This window comes from Bubalus bubalis, chromosome 18 (genome assembly GCF_019923935.1).
Source record: "Bubalus bubalis isolate 160015118507 breed Murrah chromosome 18, NDDB_SH_1, whole genome shotgun sequence".
Lineage (NCBI taxonomy): Eukaryota > Metazoa > Chordata > Mammalia > Artiodactyla > Bovidae > Bubalus > Bubalus bubalis.
The window spans coordinates 50,287,869-50,300,892 of NC_059174.1; the positions used below are offsets into that span (position 1 = coordinate 50,287,869).

Below are 13,024 nucleotides of genomic sequence, written 5' to 3' on the forward strand. Positions count from 1 at the left end.
CAAGGTAAGGCCCAGAGTTCAGGAGTCAACAAGTAAGAGGTGAGGGTCAAGGGAGTTAATTCATGGCCCTGGGTTCAGCAAGTCCAGGGCGTCTGGGTACTTACGCTGCCACCTGGCACGCCAGTCCGGTCCCACAGCAGGGTGAGCTCACTGTGCCCGGGGCCTGCTGAGCCATTGAGCTGGCCCCGGATCTCTACTGCATACTTGTGGCCCCGGCCGGGCAGTGGGAAGAGGCGAGCTGACCCTGGGCGCTGCAGCCGCCTCGTCTCCTTCTCCTGCTGTGCCACCCAGCGCCCCACCTCCTCCTGGGGGACAGATGAGGCCCCTGAACATGCCACCCACACTCTGGCTCCTGAAATCCCCAAGAGCCCCAAACCCACCAAGCACCCACCCCCTCCAGGGAAGAGGAGGGCCTGAATTCCTTAGACCCTAAGAACCTCCCAGCACCCCCAAACCTCCCAGTGACCCACCTTCTCCTCAGGGGAGTCTGACCTGGTAACTGAGAGCTTCCACTTTTTTCAAAATTCCCCTCCAATTCTGTTCAAATGAAGACCCCCCAGGCCCCCCCTCCACTAAGGATATATCCCAGGCCTCCAGATTCTCCCCAGTGCGACTCCCCGCCACACACCTATGCCCCCTGTATTTATCGCAAATAGCCTGCTGAGTGTCCCAGGCATTCTTACCATGTTTTCTGTGTCCGGGCCCCGGGCCATCCGGGCCAGCACATGCAGGCGCTGGGCCCGGGCCCACACGGCCACATCCTCAGCCCCAGACCCCCCAGGGCCTCCCGGCAGCAGCGGGTGGATGAAGCCACGGTAGACCAGGGACACGTCGGTCTCTGAGCTCGGCGTCAGGGTGATGGTCGTGCTGCGGACGATCAAGACCTGTGCCGGCCAAGCAGGGGAGGCGAGCTTGAGGACCTCTCTGCCCGGCCCCGTGCGTCTCAGGCCTCTCCAGCCACAGCCGAACCGAAGAGACCAAGCAACCTAATCTCCTCCTCTGTTTTACTAAATGGGAGTCTGAGGCCAGGATTAGGGGTGCAGGGGTGACAGACAGCTCACCCATCATCACTCTAGGAAGGGAGCTGGGCTCCAACTCGGATAGCAGACAGCAGGGTCCCAGGCCCTGCTCATCTCCACCTCTCATTAAACTCCAGGGCCCTGGACCTCTCAGCAGCTTCTTCCTCAACATCCTATCTTTCCACTTAAGCCCTTAAGAGTCCAGCTCCCTTAACTAGGGGGTTTGGAAAACTTCCAGGTTACAGGTTAGTGAACACATTCATGTTCCAGGAAGATGTCTCACCCCAACTCTGTGGGGACAGAAGATGAGATCCCTTCAGGACCTCACCCTATGTATCCTGCTCTTTGTTGTAAAATGAACCAGTATGTAAGTTATAAGTTAAAAAGATAAAAAAAAGGAGTCCAGATCCAACATTGAGAGCAACGGACGTATTACATGATTTACTGCTAGTATGTGTTTTTATAATTGTGAAAGGGGGAACAACCCAAGTATTCATCATGGGTTCGTGCATGCTAAGTTGCTTCAGTTGTGCCTGACTCTTTACAACCCTATGAACCATAGCCCAACAGGCTCCTCTGTCCATGGGATTCTCTAGGCAAGAATACTGGAGTGGGTTGCCATGCCCTCCTCCAGGGGATCTTCCCAATCCAGGGATCAAACCAGTATCTCTTATGTCTCCTGCACTGGCAGGCAGATTCTTTATCACTAGGCCACCTGGAAAAGCCCATGGGAGACTGTTTAAATAAACTAGAACACTACGGCATTCAAATGCAAATGGAATATTATGAAGCTGTTAAAAAAAGAGAGAGAGTGTTTCCCAAGTTCTGCTATGGGAAGCTTGCCAGGATACACCAAGAAAAAAAGGAAAGCGGCAGTACAGTGTAGACGGCATGTTACTTTTTCCGCAAGAAACAAAAATAATTAAATATCAATTTACTCATATTTGAATAGGTAAACTGTGGAAGGATAGATTAGAAATCCAAATGTGCCACGCTACTGAGCCCCGTGCACGAGTCTGTGCTCTGCAACAAGAGAAGCCACTGCAATGAGACCCCCGTGCAATGCAACAAAGACTGTCCCCCTCACTGCAACTGCAGAGAGCCCACCATAGCAACGAAGACCCAGCACAACAAACAAATGATTTTTTAGCAAAGGAATGAAGCTCTGACACGTGCCACTACACGGATGCGCCTCGAAAACGTTTGCTGAGTGGATGAAGCCACACACAAAAGGCCATGTATTACATGATTCCATCGTACGACCTATTCAGGGTTAACAAATCCAGATACAGTGGATTTGGTCAGTGGTTGCCAGAGGCCAAAGGGAGGGAGGAGCGGAGAGTGGCGCCTTAATGGATCTGGGGCTTCCCCTTGGGGTGATAAAAATATTTTCGAACTAGAGTGTGGTGACTGTTGCTCTGTATCGTGAACGCGCTAAATATCACCAGGGTAAATTTTATGTTGTGTGTTATCTCACCACAGTTTTTCAGAAAAAAAAAATTTTAAGTCAATAAGGAAAATCAGATCCTTGAATGTGAAGACTTAAGGGGTAAACACAAGAGTGATAAAGGTCCATGTGAGGGCTTCCCTGGTGGCTCAGTGGTAAAGAATCCACCTTGCCAATGCAGGAGACACAAGTTCAATCCCTGGTCCGGGAAGATCCCACATGCCATGGAGCAAATAAGCCCCTGTGCCACAACTATTGAGCCTGTGCTCTAGACCCTGAGAGCTACAACTGCTGAGCCTGCATGCTGCAACTACCGAAGCCCACACGCCCAGGAGCCCGTCCTCCCCACAAGAGAAGCCACCACAGTGACAAAAGCCTGTGCACCGAATCTAGAGAGCAGCCTCTGCCCTCTGCAACTAGAGAAACGCCTACGCAGCGATGAAGACCCAGCACAGCCAAAGCCAAAGATAAATAAACAAATTTTAAAAGTTTTTTTTAAAAAGATCCATTTGAAAAAAGGAGAAATCTTAAGACCAGGCCCTTCGACACTCCATGCTGGGCTCCTCACCCTGGCTTCCCCACCTTGTCAGGCTGGGAGGCGTTGGGTGGCTGCTGGAAGGTGAGCAGGTGCAGGCCAGGCAGGAAGCTCTGGGTGACACAGGCCTCCAGGGAGGTCACAAAGACAGGAGCGGGCCCCCACCAGCCCACGGTGCCGGAGATCTGCTCCCCGCGGCAGCGGGCCTGCTCTGTAGGGACAGGAGGGTCAGGAGAGGGAAGTCGGTGTGCGGTGGCTGGGCCGCCCCCCACCACCCACCCCGCCAACGCTGCTACTGGACACTCACCAGGCCGAGGGAGGCAGCTCTCATTGTGCACGCACCAGCCCAGGGCGCCGGGCCCCTGGGGGGGAGCCGCACTGCTGCTGAACGCCAGGCAGGCCTGGCAGTCACCCAGGAGACGGCTCAGGCCCAGGCAGCTGGCAGCCGGACACTGCAGAGAAGGGACACATGGCAGTCACCACCCACGGGAGCTTAAGGGACCTGGGATTCAGGAGTCTTGGGGCAGAAAGGTCAGGAAACTGAAGAAAGGGACTGAGAGCCGAGTTGGAACCAAAAAGATCAAGAGGACGGGGTGGGGGATCTAGGGATAGATCAGAAGTACAAAAGGATGGGGAAGAGGGTGAAGGGTCAGGAATGCCCATCTCAAGAGTGAAAATGAGTCTCCCAAGTGCAGCAAAGTCCGTCTCGACTTGGTTTAGGCAGAAGACGACACTGAGGACCAGGTCTTGTGCTAGGGGACAGAGGATGAGGACAGTCACTCACAGCCCCCAAGGGAGTCCCAGGAGGCGGGGCGGCTTGACAGGCCCCCTGACACCAACTGCATTCGGGGTCTCGGGAGCAGACGCTGTGGTCCGTGTACATGGAGCAATAGTCCAAGTGGTACTGCAGAGAGGTGGGCAGGGAGGAGAGGATGCTCAGACCTGGCGCCTGCTCCCACACCCTCACTCACCCTGATGGCCCCAGGGGACCCCAACTGCTCAGATCACTGAGGACCCCCGTCCACTTCTCCGCAGCCCCAGGGACCACTGCTCCTCTGCCCTCAGCCCCAGGGATCACCATTCCTCTTCCCCTGGACCTGGGGTCTGACCTCCCTCCTATCACAGCCCTCCGGATCTCTTCCCTTTCTCCCAGGGACCCTCTGCCCACAACTTCCCTTAACCATGGGAACCAGGCCACCTCCTCCCCAGCCACCCTCTCCCGGTCACCCCAGTGCTCACGTCTGGAGCAGGCGCCTGGAATACAAAGGGGGGCACTTTGTAGGCCATCAAGTCCCCACGAGGCCGGCCACTGTACCCCCCGGCCACCAACAGGACACTGCCGCCAAGCACAGCCGCCACGTGTGAGTACCGGCCACTAGGAGGCGCTGCTCGGCCTAGGAGAATACAGACCCCTCAAGGACATGAGACCACCCCCCCAACTCCCCCTCTCACCTTCATGGTTACCCACCTAGAGGACCACCCTTGACCCCCCCACGCTTCGACTCCACTTGTCCAATGCGACACTCCCAGCCTGCCTGGCCCTGCTCTGGCCCAAGTTCTCTCACCTCCTGGAGCTCCCACACCGCTGCCCGAGTCATCTTTCAGACAGAGCATCTCTCTGGGATCAGGACTTGGGTTCAAATCCTGGGTCTACCAATTCCTTGCTTTCAAATCACAGATCAACTGCTGACTAGTTGTGTGACCTTGGGCAAGAGACTAGATTTTTCTGAGTCCTGGTTTCCTCCTCTGTAAACGGAACCTTGCCCTCGGGGAGCTGAGGTGGGCTCCGTGGCTCACATCTGTCCCGACACCCGCCTCCCTCCAGGGACAGCCTCTGCATTTCCTCTGGGAAACCAACCCTCCCACTCACACTCCCCAAGGCTCAAGTCGAGCTGGCCTGGACTCTGGCAGCAGTGGGGCTTGAGCTCAGGCTGATCAGAGTCAGTGACTAGTTCAGGGAGGTAACGTAATTCCTACTATTCTTGGGGAAAAGACACTGTCTTTTTCCCAGGCATTTTTTAAAACTTTATTTTATTTTTAATTAAAGGATAATTGCTTTACAATATTGTGTTGGTTTCTGCCATAAACCAATATGACTCAGCCATTGGTAAACGTCTGTCCCCTCTCTCCCGGCATTTTAAGGGGGGCGAATATAATCACAGCACGGCTGGTGACCATCTACAAGAGCAAACCTGCCAGAGCCTGAAGGAAACCGGGCTGAGAACTGGAGAGACATGGCTGAGGCCATCACACGCGCACCTGGATCCAGGCCAGCCTGCAGCCGGTTTTCACTCAAGGGAGTCAAGACACTCTTCTTTTTGCTTAAGCAGTGGGCTTTCTGTCGCTTACAACCAAGAGTCCTGACTGAAGGGTAAGAGGTCAGGGATTGGTGACTCCCTCACTCTCTTACCTATTTGCTCTGTAAGTTCAGGGGACCTGGCCCAGGGATCAAAATCTACAAAGAAAGAAGAGGCCTCCAGAAGCCTCACACTCTGGGCTATCCAGTGAGCGAGCCTAAAGCAGGGCTGGGATCGGAGGCCTCCAATGCTAGGCCAAGGCTTCATCTCTGATGGTCAAACAGTTCCTTAGGGACCCTTCCTCCTGCCCACGCCTTAAATGTTACTGTCCCTTCTCTTATGCTTGTCCTTTGTCCCCACCCTTCTATTCAATAGGGTGGGGAGAACAGATGGGCCTCTGGGAAGTCCAGAGCCCGCTGAAAGGATATGCCTGGCTTGTGCACACAAGTGTCTTTCCGAGGAGAGGGCCTGTGACTTTCTTCCCATTTGCAAAGCTGCCCCTGATCTCCTGAGCTTACAAGGCTTCTCCATGCGCCCTCCAGGTGAGCCCTCTGGCCCTGCACTCTTAGGACAGTGTGTTGGGCCCTTCCTGGACGGTGCTCACCTGTTCTTCACTTTATCAATTTATTCTCACCACGTCCCAGAGGTTTAAGTGTTATTACAGTTTACAGAGGGGGAAGCTGAGGTACAAGAGATTAAATGATGGCTTTTATACAAAAAGTTGTTGAGGAATGGCCATTCCGCTTCAGCATTTTCCCACTGTCTGATCTTGAGAAAGGCGCTTCTTTGGAGGCAGTTCCCTGGGACGGCTGAAAACTGGCAAAACCTCAATTGCAGCCCAGATCTGATGCTACTGAATATGTCTCCCATCTCCACAGCAACAACGCCCTGGTCCTGCCTCCAGTGCAGCCATGCCTCCTGAGGCCAGCTCCAAACAGGACCTGGCGGTTTCTGCCCAAAGTCCCACATCACTGTGGGGGCATGAGTGACCTTCAGGAGCCCCTGACAGAAACAGAGGGGCCACTCACCCTCTGGAGTTCCTGGAGGGGCAAGCTCGGCCCCTGACACCCACTGATGGCAGCCCAGGTGGTAGAAGAAGATGCCGTCTTCATAGCACTTTTCCTCCTGGTAGTGGGTGTGCACGTTGCCCCCTGGGGAAGGAGGAGAGGGGCACAGCTGGCCAGCCTAGGGGAGGTGAGGGCATCCATGCAGGGGGTCTCAGCTCAGACGCAGGCCCTTGGCAGGCGGGCGGGGACGGGGAGCCTCCTCACCATAGACCAGCATGTAGTTGCCCAGGACGCTGGCCGTGTGGAAGGCTCGCTCCCGTGGGCCATGAAGTCCCTCCCGGCCCTTCAGGGTGGTCCACACGCGCCGATCCACATGGAAGAGCTCGGTGGAGTTCACCCGCACAGAGAATCTGTCGGGGACGGGTGGGAGAGGGGCTCAGGGCAGGAAGGACCTCTCCCTCCTCTGGGCTCTTAGGAGTCATGATCCCCCAGGGTTGAGACTGGCTTTACTGGATATTTATCCTCTTGGAACTAGCAGCAACTCACAGGCAGGACCCAAGTCCGACAGATCTCTGGGTTCCCTGCATAATCTAGCCAGGGCTGGACACCAAGCAGAGGTGAGGCGGATGGATCGGCAAGTGGGCGTGCGTGGGGAAGCATGTGACCAAGAGATTGGATGACAGAGTAGAGAATGGGTGAGTGGCTGAGCAAATGAATGAGTGAAGGAAGAAAGGAAGGGGTGGCTGAGTGACCTCAGGAGTCTATCAGTGGGCGAAGACCACTAGAGCCTAAAGGCCTGGGGTGTTGGCCCAGGTTCAGCTCTGCAAGGCGGGGGTGGAGGGCAGGTCACTCACCGGGCAGTGGAGGGCCGGTGTCCACCGTGAACCAGCAGGGCACGGGAGGGGGCATGGAACACCATGGAATGGCCGGTGGCGGCAGGGGGCCGCCCACCTGCTGGCATCACCTGCTCCCAATAGCCCCCACTGGTGCCGTCGAGGCGGAAACGGAAGAGGCCGGAGGAGAAGAGGTCGTGCTGGGTGCGGCCACCAGACACATAGAGCCACGTGTTGTCCACGAGGGCTGCTGCATGACCTGCCAGGCCGGGCGGCCCCGAGGGACTGGAGGCAGGTGGTGCCAGAAGCTCCCAGCGGCCGCCACCCATCGGGCTAAAGGCCCAGATGTCGCTGGTGAGGGTGCCATCAGCCAGCTCACCGCCCATCAGCACCAGGGAGCCAGCCCAAGCCACAGCCACGTGGGAGTGACGGGCAGCCTGTGAGGAAGAGACCAGGATGCAGAGATGGAGAGGGAAACAGGTGGTGCCACCCAGAATGACAAGGACAGCCAGACAGACAGAGATGCCGAGACACAGCAGGACGGAGAGACAAGACAGAAGATGCTATAGAGGAAGAGAGAGAGACGGACACGTGCCAAGAGAGAAAAGAAGAGAGACCCCGAGAGACAGACACGTGCGAACACAAAGAGAGTGTGGCAGAGAAACACAGGAAGAGGAGCAGTCAGGGAGGAATGACAGAGACCAAGAGAGAGAGTCAGAGATACAACCCAGAGAGCGAGACGCAGAGACCAAAAGAGCAGACGACTCAGAGTCAGAGACAAAAAACAGAAAGATGAACCGAGCGAGACAGGAGACACGCAGAGAGGTAACATGCAGAAAGGAAGATAAAGGAAGAAGAGAGAAAAGCACAAGTGGGAGGGGCCGGTGACCCTGCATAAAGCTGCAGGGGCTGGGGGTGTGCGGGGTAACAGAGTCACTCTGGAGTGCCATCGACTCAGTGGGTTTAAGTTCAAGCCAATTTGGGGAGATAACGAAGGACGGGGAAGCCTGGCGTGCTGCAGTCCCTGGGGTCGCAAAGAGTCAGACACGACTGTGTGACTGAACAACAGCACCTGGGACACCCTGGCTGGCTCCGGCAGAGGGGACAGGTGCCCCTGGCGGGGCAGAGGTGGGGTCCGTACCGGGGCAGGGCTCAGGTCCCAGCGCTCCCAGGTGTTGGCAGAGAAGTTGTACAGGACGAGGTCCCCCAGCGCGCGGTTGAGGTCCTGGCCTGTGGAGAGGAGGACAGTGTCAGGCCCTGGCTACAGGCTGCCAGGCCTCCAGATCCCAGACTCAGATCACATGCCATCTGCTCACCTCCGAAAACAGCCAGCAGCCCCAGTGGGGACAGGAAGGCCCCGGCTGCCCCGATACGGGCAGAGAAGGCGGGGTCCCCGGCACTCACGTTGTGCCACCAGCCAGCCCCCTGGTTCTCCCACAGGTGCAGGTCACAGGCACGTCCCAGGAAACCAGGCTCACAGCGGCACGGTCCCAGGGGCTGGGGGGAAGGGAACACACAGGCAGGGACAGACAGACAGGCAGGGAACAGAGACAAGAGCCAGAGTGAGACAGGCAGAGCACAAAGTGAGAAGGAAAGAGATGAACACGAAAGGGGAAGATGGAAAAACCGAGAGGCAAGGAGAGAGACAGGAGCAAGACAGGGCAGCAGACAGAGGAAGAGACGGACACAGAGACACAACCAGAGGGAGGCAGAGGAGTGGAGAGAAGAAGTCAGACCAGCAGAGAAAGGAAAAGGAAAAAGACCCGGAAAGAAAAACGAGGACAGACAGACAGACGGGTTGGAGAAAAAGAAGACGGCGGTGAGGTCAGGGTCGGCCTGGGCTGGAAGAACTCAAGTCCGGGGAGGTCAAGGCAGAGAGGGCTCAAGGCTGATCCAGTCCCAGAGCTGGACATGCACAGCTTAGGCCCCGGGTCAGTGGTCAAAGGTCAGAAATCATGGGATTTCCCTGGCAGCCTAGTGGTTAAGATTTCACCTTCCAATGCAGGGGTGCCTTGCAGCTAAAAAACCAAAACATGAAACAAGCAATATTGTAATAAATTCAATAAAGACTTGGGGTGGGGGGAGTCAGAAGTCACAGCTGGGGGCCCAAGCCAGACAGAGTGGAGGGGTGGGAGGGTGGAGTCGGGCCTGGCGAGAGGAAGGAAGCCAGGTTCACAGGTGACAGGTGGGTTACAGGTGAGGCTGGGAGTGGGTTCAAGCTGAGGAGGGGCCCCCTGGTGGAGTGGGATGGAGTCGCAGGTGGGGAGTGGGGTGTGGACGGAGAGGGGAGTTCTGTAGGACGGAGCAGGGTCCCAGGGTAGGGTGGGGGGGTGGCGGTCAGCGTCACAGGAGAGGGCAGGCTGGCAGGGGCTGTCTCAGGCAGGGGCAGAGTCAGAGCCAGGAGGTGGGGGTGGGAGGTGTGACCACAGGCCGGGGTCCAGGGGGATATGGGGGGACAGGCTCACCGAGGCGCAGGTGCCATGGCTGCCGCAGTAGGCTGAGCACTCCTGCAGGCTGCAGTCGGGGCCCCCCCAGCCCGGCTCACAGACACACACCCCTGGGGGCCGGCATTGCCCATGGCTGCGGCAGCCGCCCGGGCACAGGGAGAAGCGGAAGGAGGCGTTGAAGCCCAGCAGGTTGTAGTTGGCATCGCTGAAGAGGTGCAGCAGCATCTGCAGGCACGGGGTACGGGGCTCTGGGGTGGCATGGAGCAGGGTCTGCTCCTGCGCCCCCTACCCTGCGGCGCCCCATCTCCTGTCTTTGTCTCTCTCCACCTTTCTTTGTCCCCGTATCCTTCCGATGGATGTCGAGTGCCCCGGCCTCGTGTTTCCCTCTGTGTGTCTACCCCCATGTCCTACGCACTCACTTGGCTCCTCCAGCCACGGCCCCGCAGCCCAGCCCCACCAACCTTGCCCGAGGAAGCCTCGATGGGCGGAGGCCGTGTGCTCCCACTCAGACTGGCCAGCAGGGGCCCGCGGGGGGAGTCACCGTCATACACGAACAGGTAGTCATAAGTGCATTCTGTGTCCAGGAAAAGGAAGTCCAGGAGGATCCGGTGCTGGGAGCTCGGGGCTGAGCGGTGAGAATAGGGAGGCTGGGCTCAGACGTGGACCTCCCCTTCCCACCTCCACGCAGCCCACCCACAAACACCAAGCCCTGCTCCTCACAATGCTGGGGCCCCAAGATGAGTCAGGCCTGGGCTTTGCCTTCAAGGGGCTCCCAGGCTCCCAGCCCAGGGAGGATGGGGCTGCAACAGCAAGAGGGACAGAAGCTCAAAGAAGAAAGGACAGTATCAGCCCTGGGAAGGGCTCCTAAGATCAGGCCGAACACCCGCTATCATTCAGAAATTCGGAAAATTGGAGTGCAGAGAGGAACCCCATTCCAGTGGTCACAAAGAACTGCTCCCATTTATTCTTGAGCCTTGGACACACCTAAGCCTGAAGGTCAGGGTCCACGCCCGAGCAGAGAGGCAAACTCCCAGATGGAAAAGGGCCTTTGTGGGTGTCTTGTGTTCCAAGCTCTAAGAGAAGAGGCCTATTTCTTCCCCCTGGGCAAAGACCGAAAGTTGGTGCACCACAGCTCTCTGCCCTGACCCAGAGTCTCTTCTCTCTGTGTACTGTACTAGCCAAGGCCACAGCCTCTGAAGCCAGACTGTCTGGGCTCAAATCTTAGCTCTGCCACTTACTAGCCACTAGTTAAGTTGTGTGACATCGGGAAAGTCACCAGACCTCTCTAGATCTGTTTCTTCATCTGTAAAATGGGGATGTGATCACTGTGGTCGATTCAAACTTCTTGCTCACTCCTCCCATCGAGAGATGAAGGCTGGACTTCGCCAGTGGTACAGTGGATAAGAATCCACCTGCCAATGCAGGGGACACAAGTTCAATCCCTGGTCTTGGAAGATTCCATGTGCTGCGGAGCAACTGAGCCTGTGCTCTGGAGCCCGTGCTACACAACAAGTCACCGCAATGAGAAGCCCACACGTCATAACTAGAGAAGCCCCCACTTGCCGAAACCAGAGAAAGCCCATGCATAGCAACGAACACCCAGTGCAACCAATAAATAAGTAAATTTTTTAAAATTAAAAGAGAGAGAGAGACAAGGGCTGATTCCTGACCCCTTGTATCTGGGAAGAGACTAGCTTGGCCAATACACAACAGCAGACCTGGGGCTCTGGGACTTTCAAGGCTAGATCAGAGGCAGCTGCCACTTTTACCTGGGCCTTGCAGAATACTCCTTCTCAGAACCCAGCTATCATGCTATGAAAAGCCAGCATCACGTGGAGGGGCCATGTGTGGGTATCCCAGCTGTCATTCCCAGCTGAGCTGCCAGCTGCCATCAACTGCCTGCCCGTGAGGGAGCATCCTGAGTGCCCGGCCCAGGGGACTGTTCAGATGACTGTGACCACACAGGAGGCCATAACGGATAAGGCGCCTTAAGTGCTGATTTATGATAGGGCCTCACACTTCATAATGCCACTACTCCTGGCAAAGTCACCATTCTTGCTATCTGTCTGGTTCCAGAAGGTTCTCTCACTCCATGTCTCTCACTAGGGGCTCAGGGTGGTCTTGTGGGCTGGGGCAACTAGGAGACCTGGGTTCCAGCCCTGCTCGGACCTGCTGGAGGACTAGCCCCCTTTCCCATGCTCCTCACTACACCCATCCGTGCACTGGAGGCGCCCATCCACTCTTCACCAGTTCCTGGGGCTCTCGGGGCCTCAATTTCCTTGATGTAACTTGGGGATGATTCTCACCCACCAATGCTGGTGTGACGATCCCAGATGGTGACTTCAACATGCCAGCGCTGGCCTCCTTCCTCACCTCCTGTCTTCCCCTGACATGACTCCCTGAAGGATCCCCCTGGCTCCACCTCTGGTCCTTACCCTCCCCTGCTCAGAAGCCCTCGGTGATTCCCCACCATCTCCAGGAAAAAGTTTAGCTCCCTAACTGGGGGTTTGGAGTCTCAACCTGCCCCACATCTCCCCACGGCTTACAGTTCGATCAGGAGCTGGGCCTTTGCACAAGCTCCTCTCTTTGTCTTGAGCACGTTCTCCCTTCCTGCCAGCACACTTCCCCCGCTTCTTCAGGAAGCCTTCCCCGATGCCCCCTGGCTGGGTGAGGGGTCCCTCTAGGTTCTCACTTTCCAATACAACCTCCATTTCTCTGGACCAGGACCATCTGTGTCCATGTCTGCCTCCCCTGCAACCGAGGAGGCCCACAGGACGGGGCCTGGGCCTGCTCATCTTGGGGGTCCCTCCCCGATTCTGCCCACCAGGGCCTGGTGCTGAGCAAGGAAATACTGGATGAAGGAAGGAAGAAATACACCATACAGAATACTGAAGCTGACACCTCCCCTGTTGGCTCTGACCAGAGCCCCCAAGAACATCACACAGAGACCTAGAACTGTGGTCTGGAGAATGCAGAAGAACCATTCAGCCAGGCCGGGCAACCAGACCTCCCAGAATCTTACCAGCCTCAACCACACTATAAAAGCTCTGTCCCTAGAATCACAACAAATACATCTTTGTCAAGTGTCTGCCGGGGGCCGCCGGCTCACCATCTGCCTTCCTGAAGTCCCTCCCTGAGTCCAAGTCCTTCTGTTTCCATCCAACAGAGGCCTAATCCCTAGACCATGCTGGACAGAGATCTGAGCCCAAATGCCCCTGCTTTTCAAAGGCTTAATGCCTCTTATTCATAAGGATGTTATGAATCCTTACGAGGACTGGGCCCAACGATGCGTGAACATGGTTAAAAAAAAAAGAAAAGTAAGTGTATCATTTGTTTCCTTTTTAATAGATGGGGGAACATGTTGGTTCTTAGAGGTGACAGACACTGGGAAGCATAGGGCCTCAAGGAGGGATCCAGAAGTCTCCCACACTCCTCCTGA

The 13,024-nt window shown here is 56.4% G+C and overlaps 1 protein-coding gene across 4 annotated transcripts in view; it reads right to left on the reverse strand.

Moving 5' to 3' along the window:
* Window positions 1-13,024, reverse strand: part of MEGF8 (multiple EGF like domains 8) — a 40,851-nt gene that overhangs the window by 24,028 nt on the left and 3,799 nt on the right. Inside the window, exons 2-15 of one of the 4 annotated variants that reach the window (XM_044931297.2) lie at window positions 10,570-10,685; window positions 10,047-10,210; window positions 9,604-9,810; window positions 8,455-8,635; window positions 8,280-8,368; window positions 7,160-7,575; window positions 6,570-6,715; window positions 6,327-6,449; window positions 4,241-4,395; window positions 3,786-3,905; window positions 3,309-3,453; window positions 3,049-3,212; window positions 684-884; window positions 105-305 (exon numbers count right to left, since the gene is read on the reverse strand). In XM_044931297.2, coding sequence (XP_044787232.2) covers window positions 105-305; window positions 684-884; window positions 3,049-3,212; window positions 3,309-3,453; window positions 3,786-3,905; window positions 4,241-4,395; window positions 6,327-6,449; window positions 6,570-6,715; window positions 7,160-7,575; window positions 8,280-8,368; window positions 8,455-8,635; window positions 9,604-9,810 — 2,148 coding nt within the window. In that variant the 5' untranslated portion in view covers window positions 10,047-10,210; window positions 10,570-10,685. Of the gene's footprint in view, window positions 1-104; window positions 306-683; window positions 885-3,048; window positions 3,213-3,308; window positions 3,454-3,785; window positions 3,906-4,240; window positions 4,396-6,326; window positions 6,484-6,569; window positions 6,716-7,159; window positions 7,576-8,279; window positions 8,369-8,454; window positions 8,636-9,603; window positions 9,811-10,046; window positions 10,211-10,569; window positions 10,686-10,823; window positions 10,842-13,024 lie in introns of those variants that run through there. The other 3 variants (XM_044931298.2, XM_025269162.3, XM_044931299.2) reach the window with 3 other exon arrangements.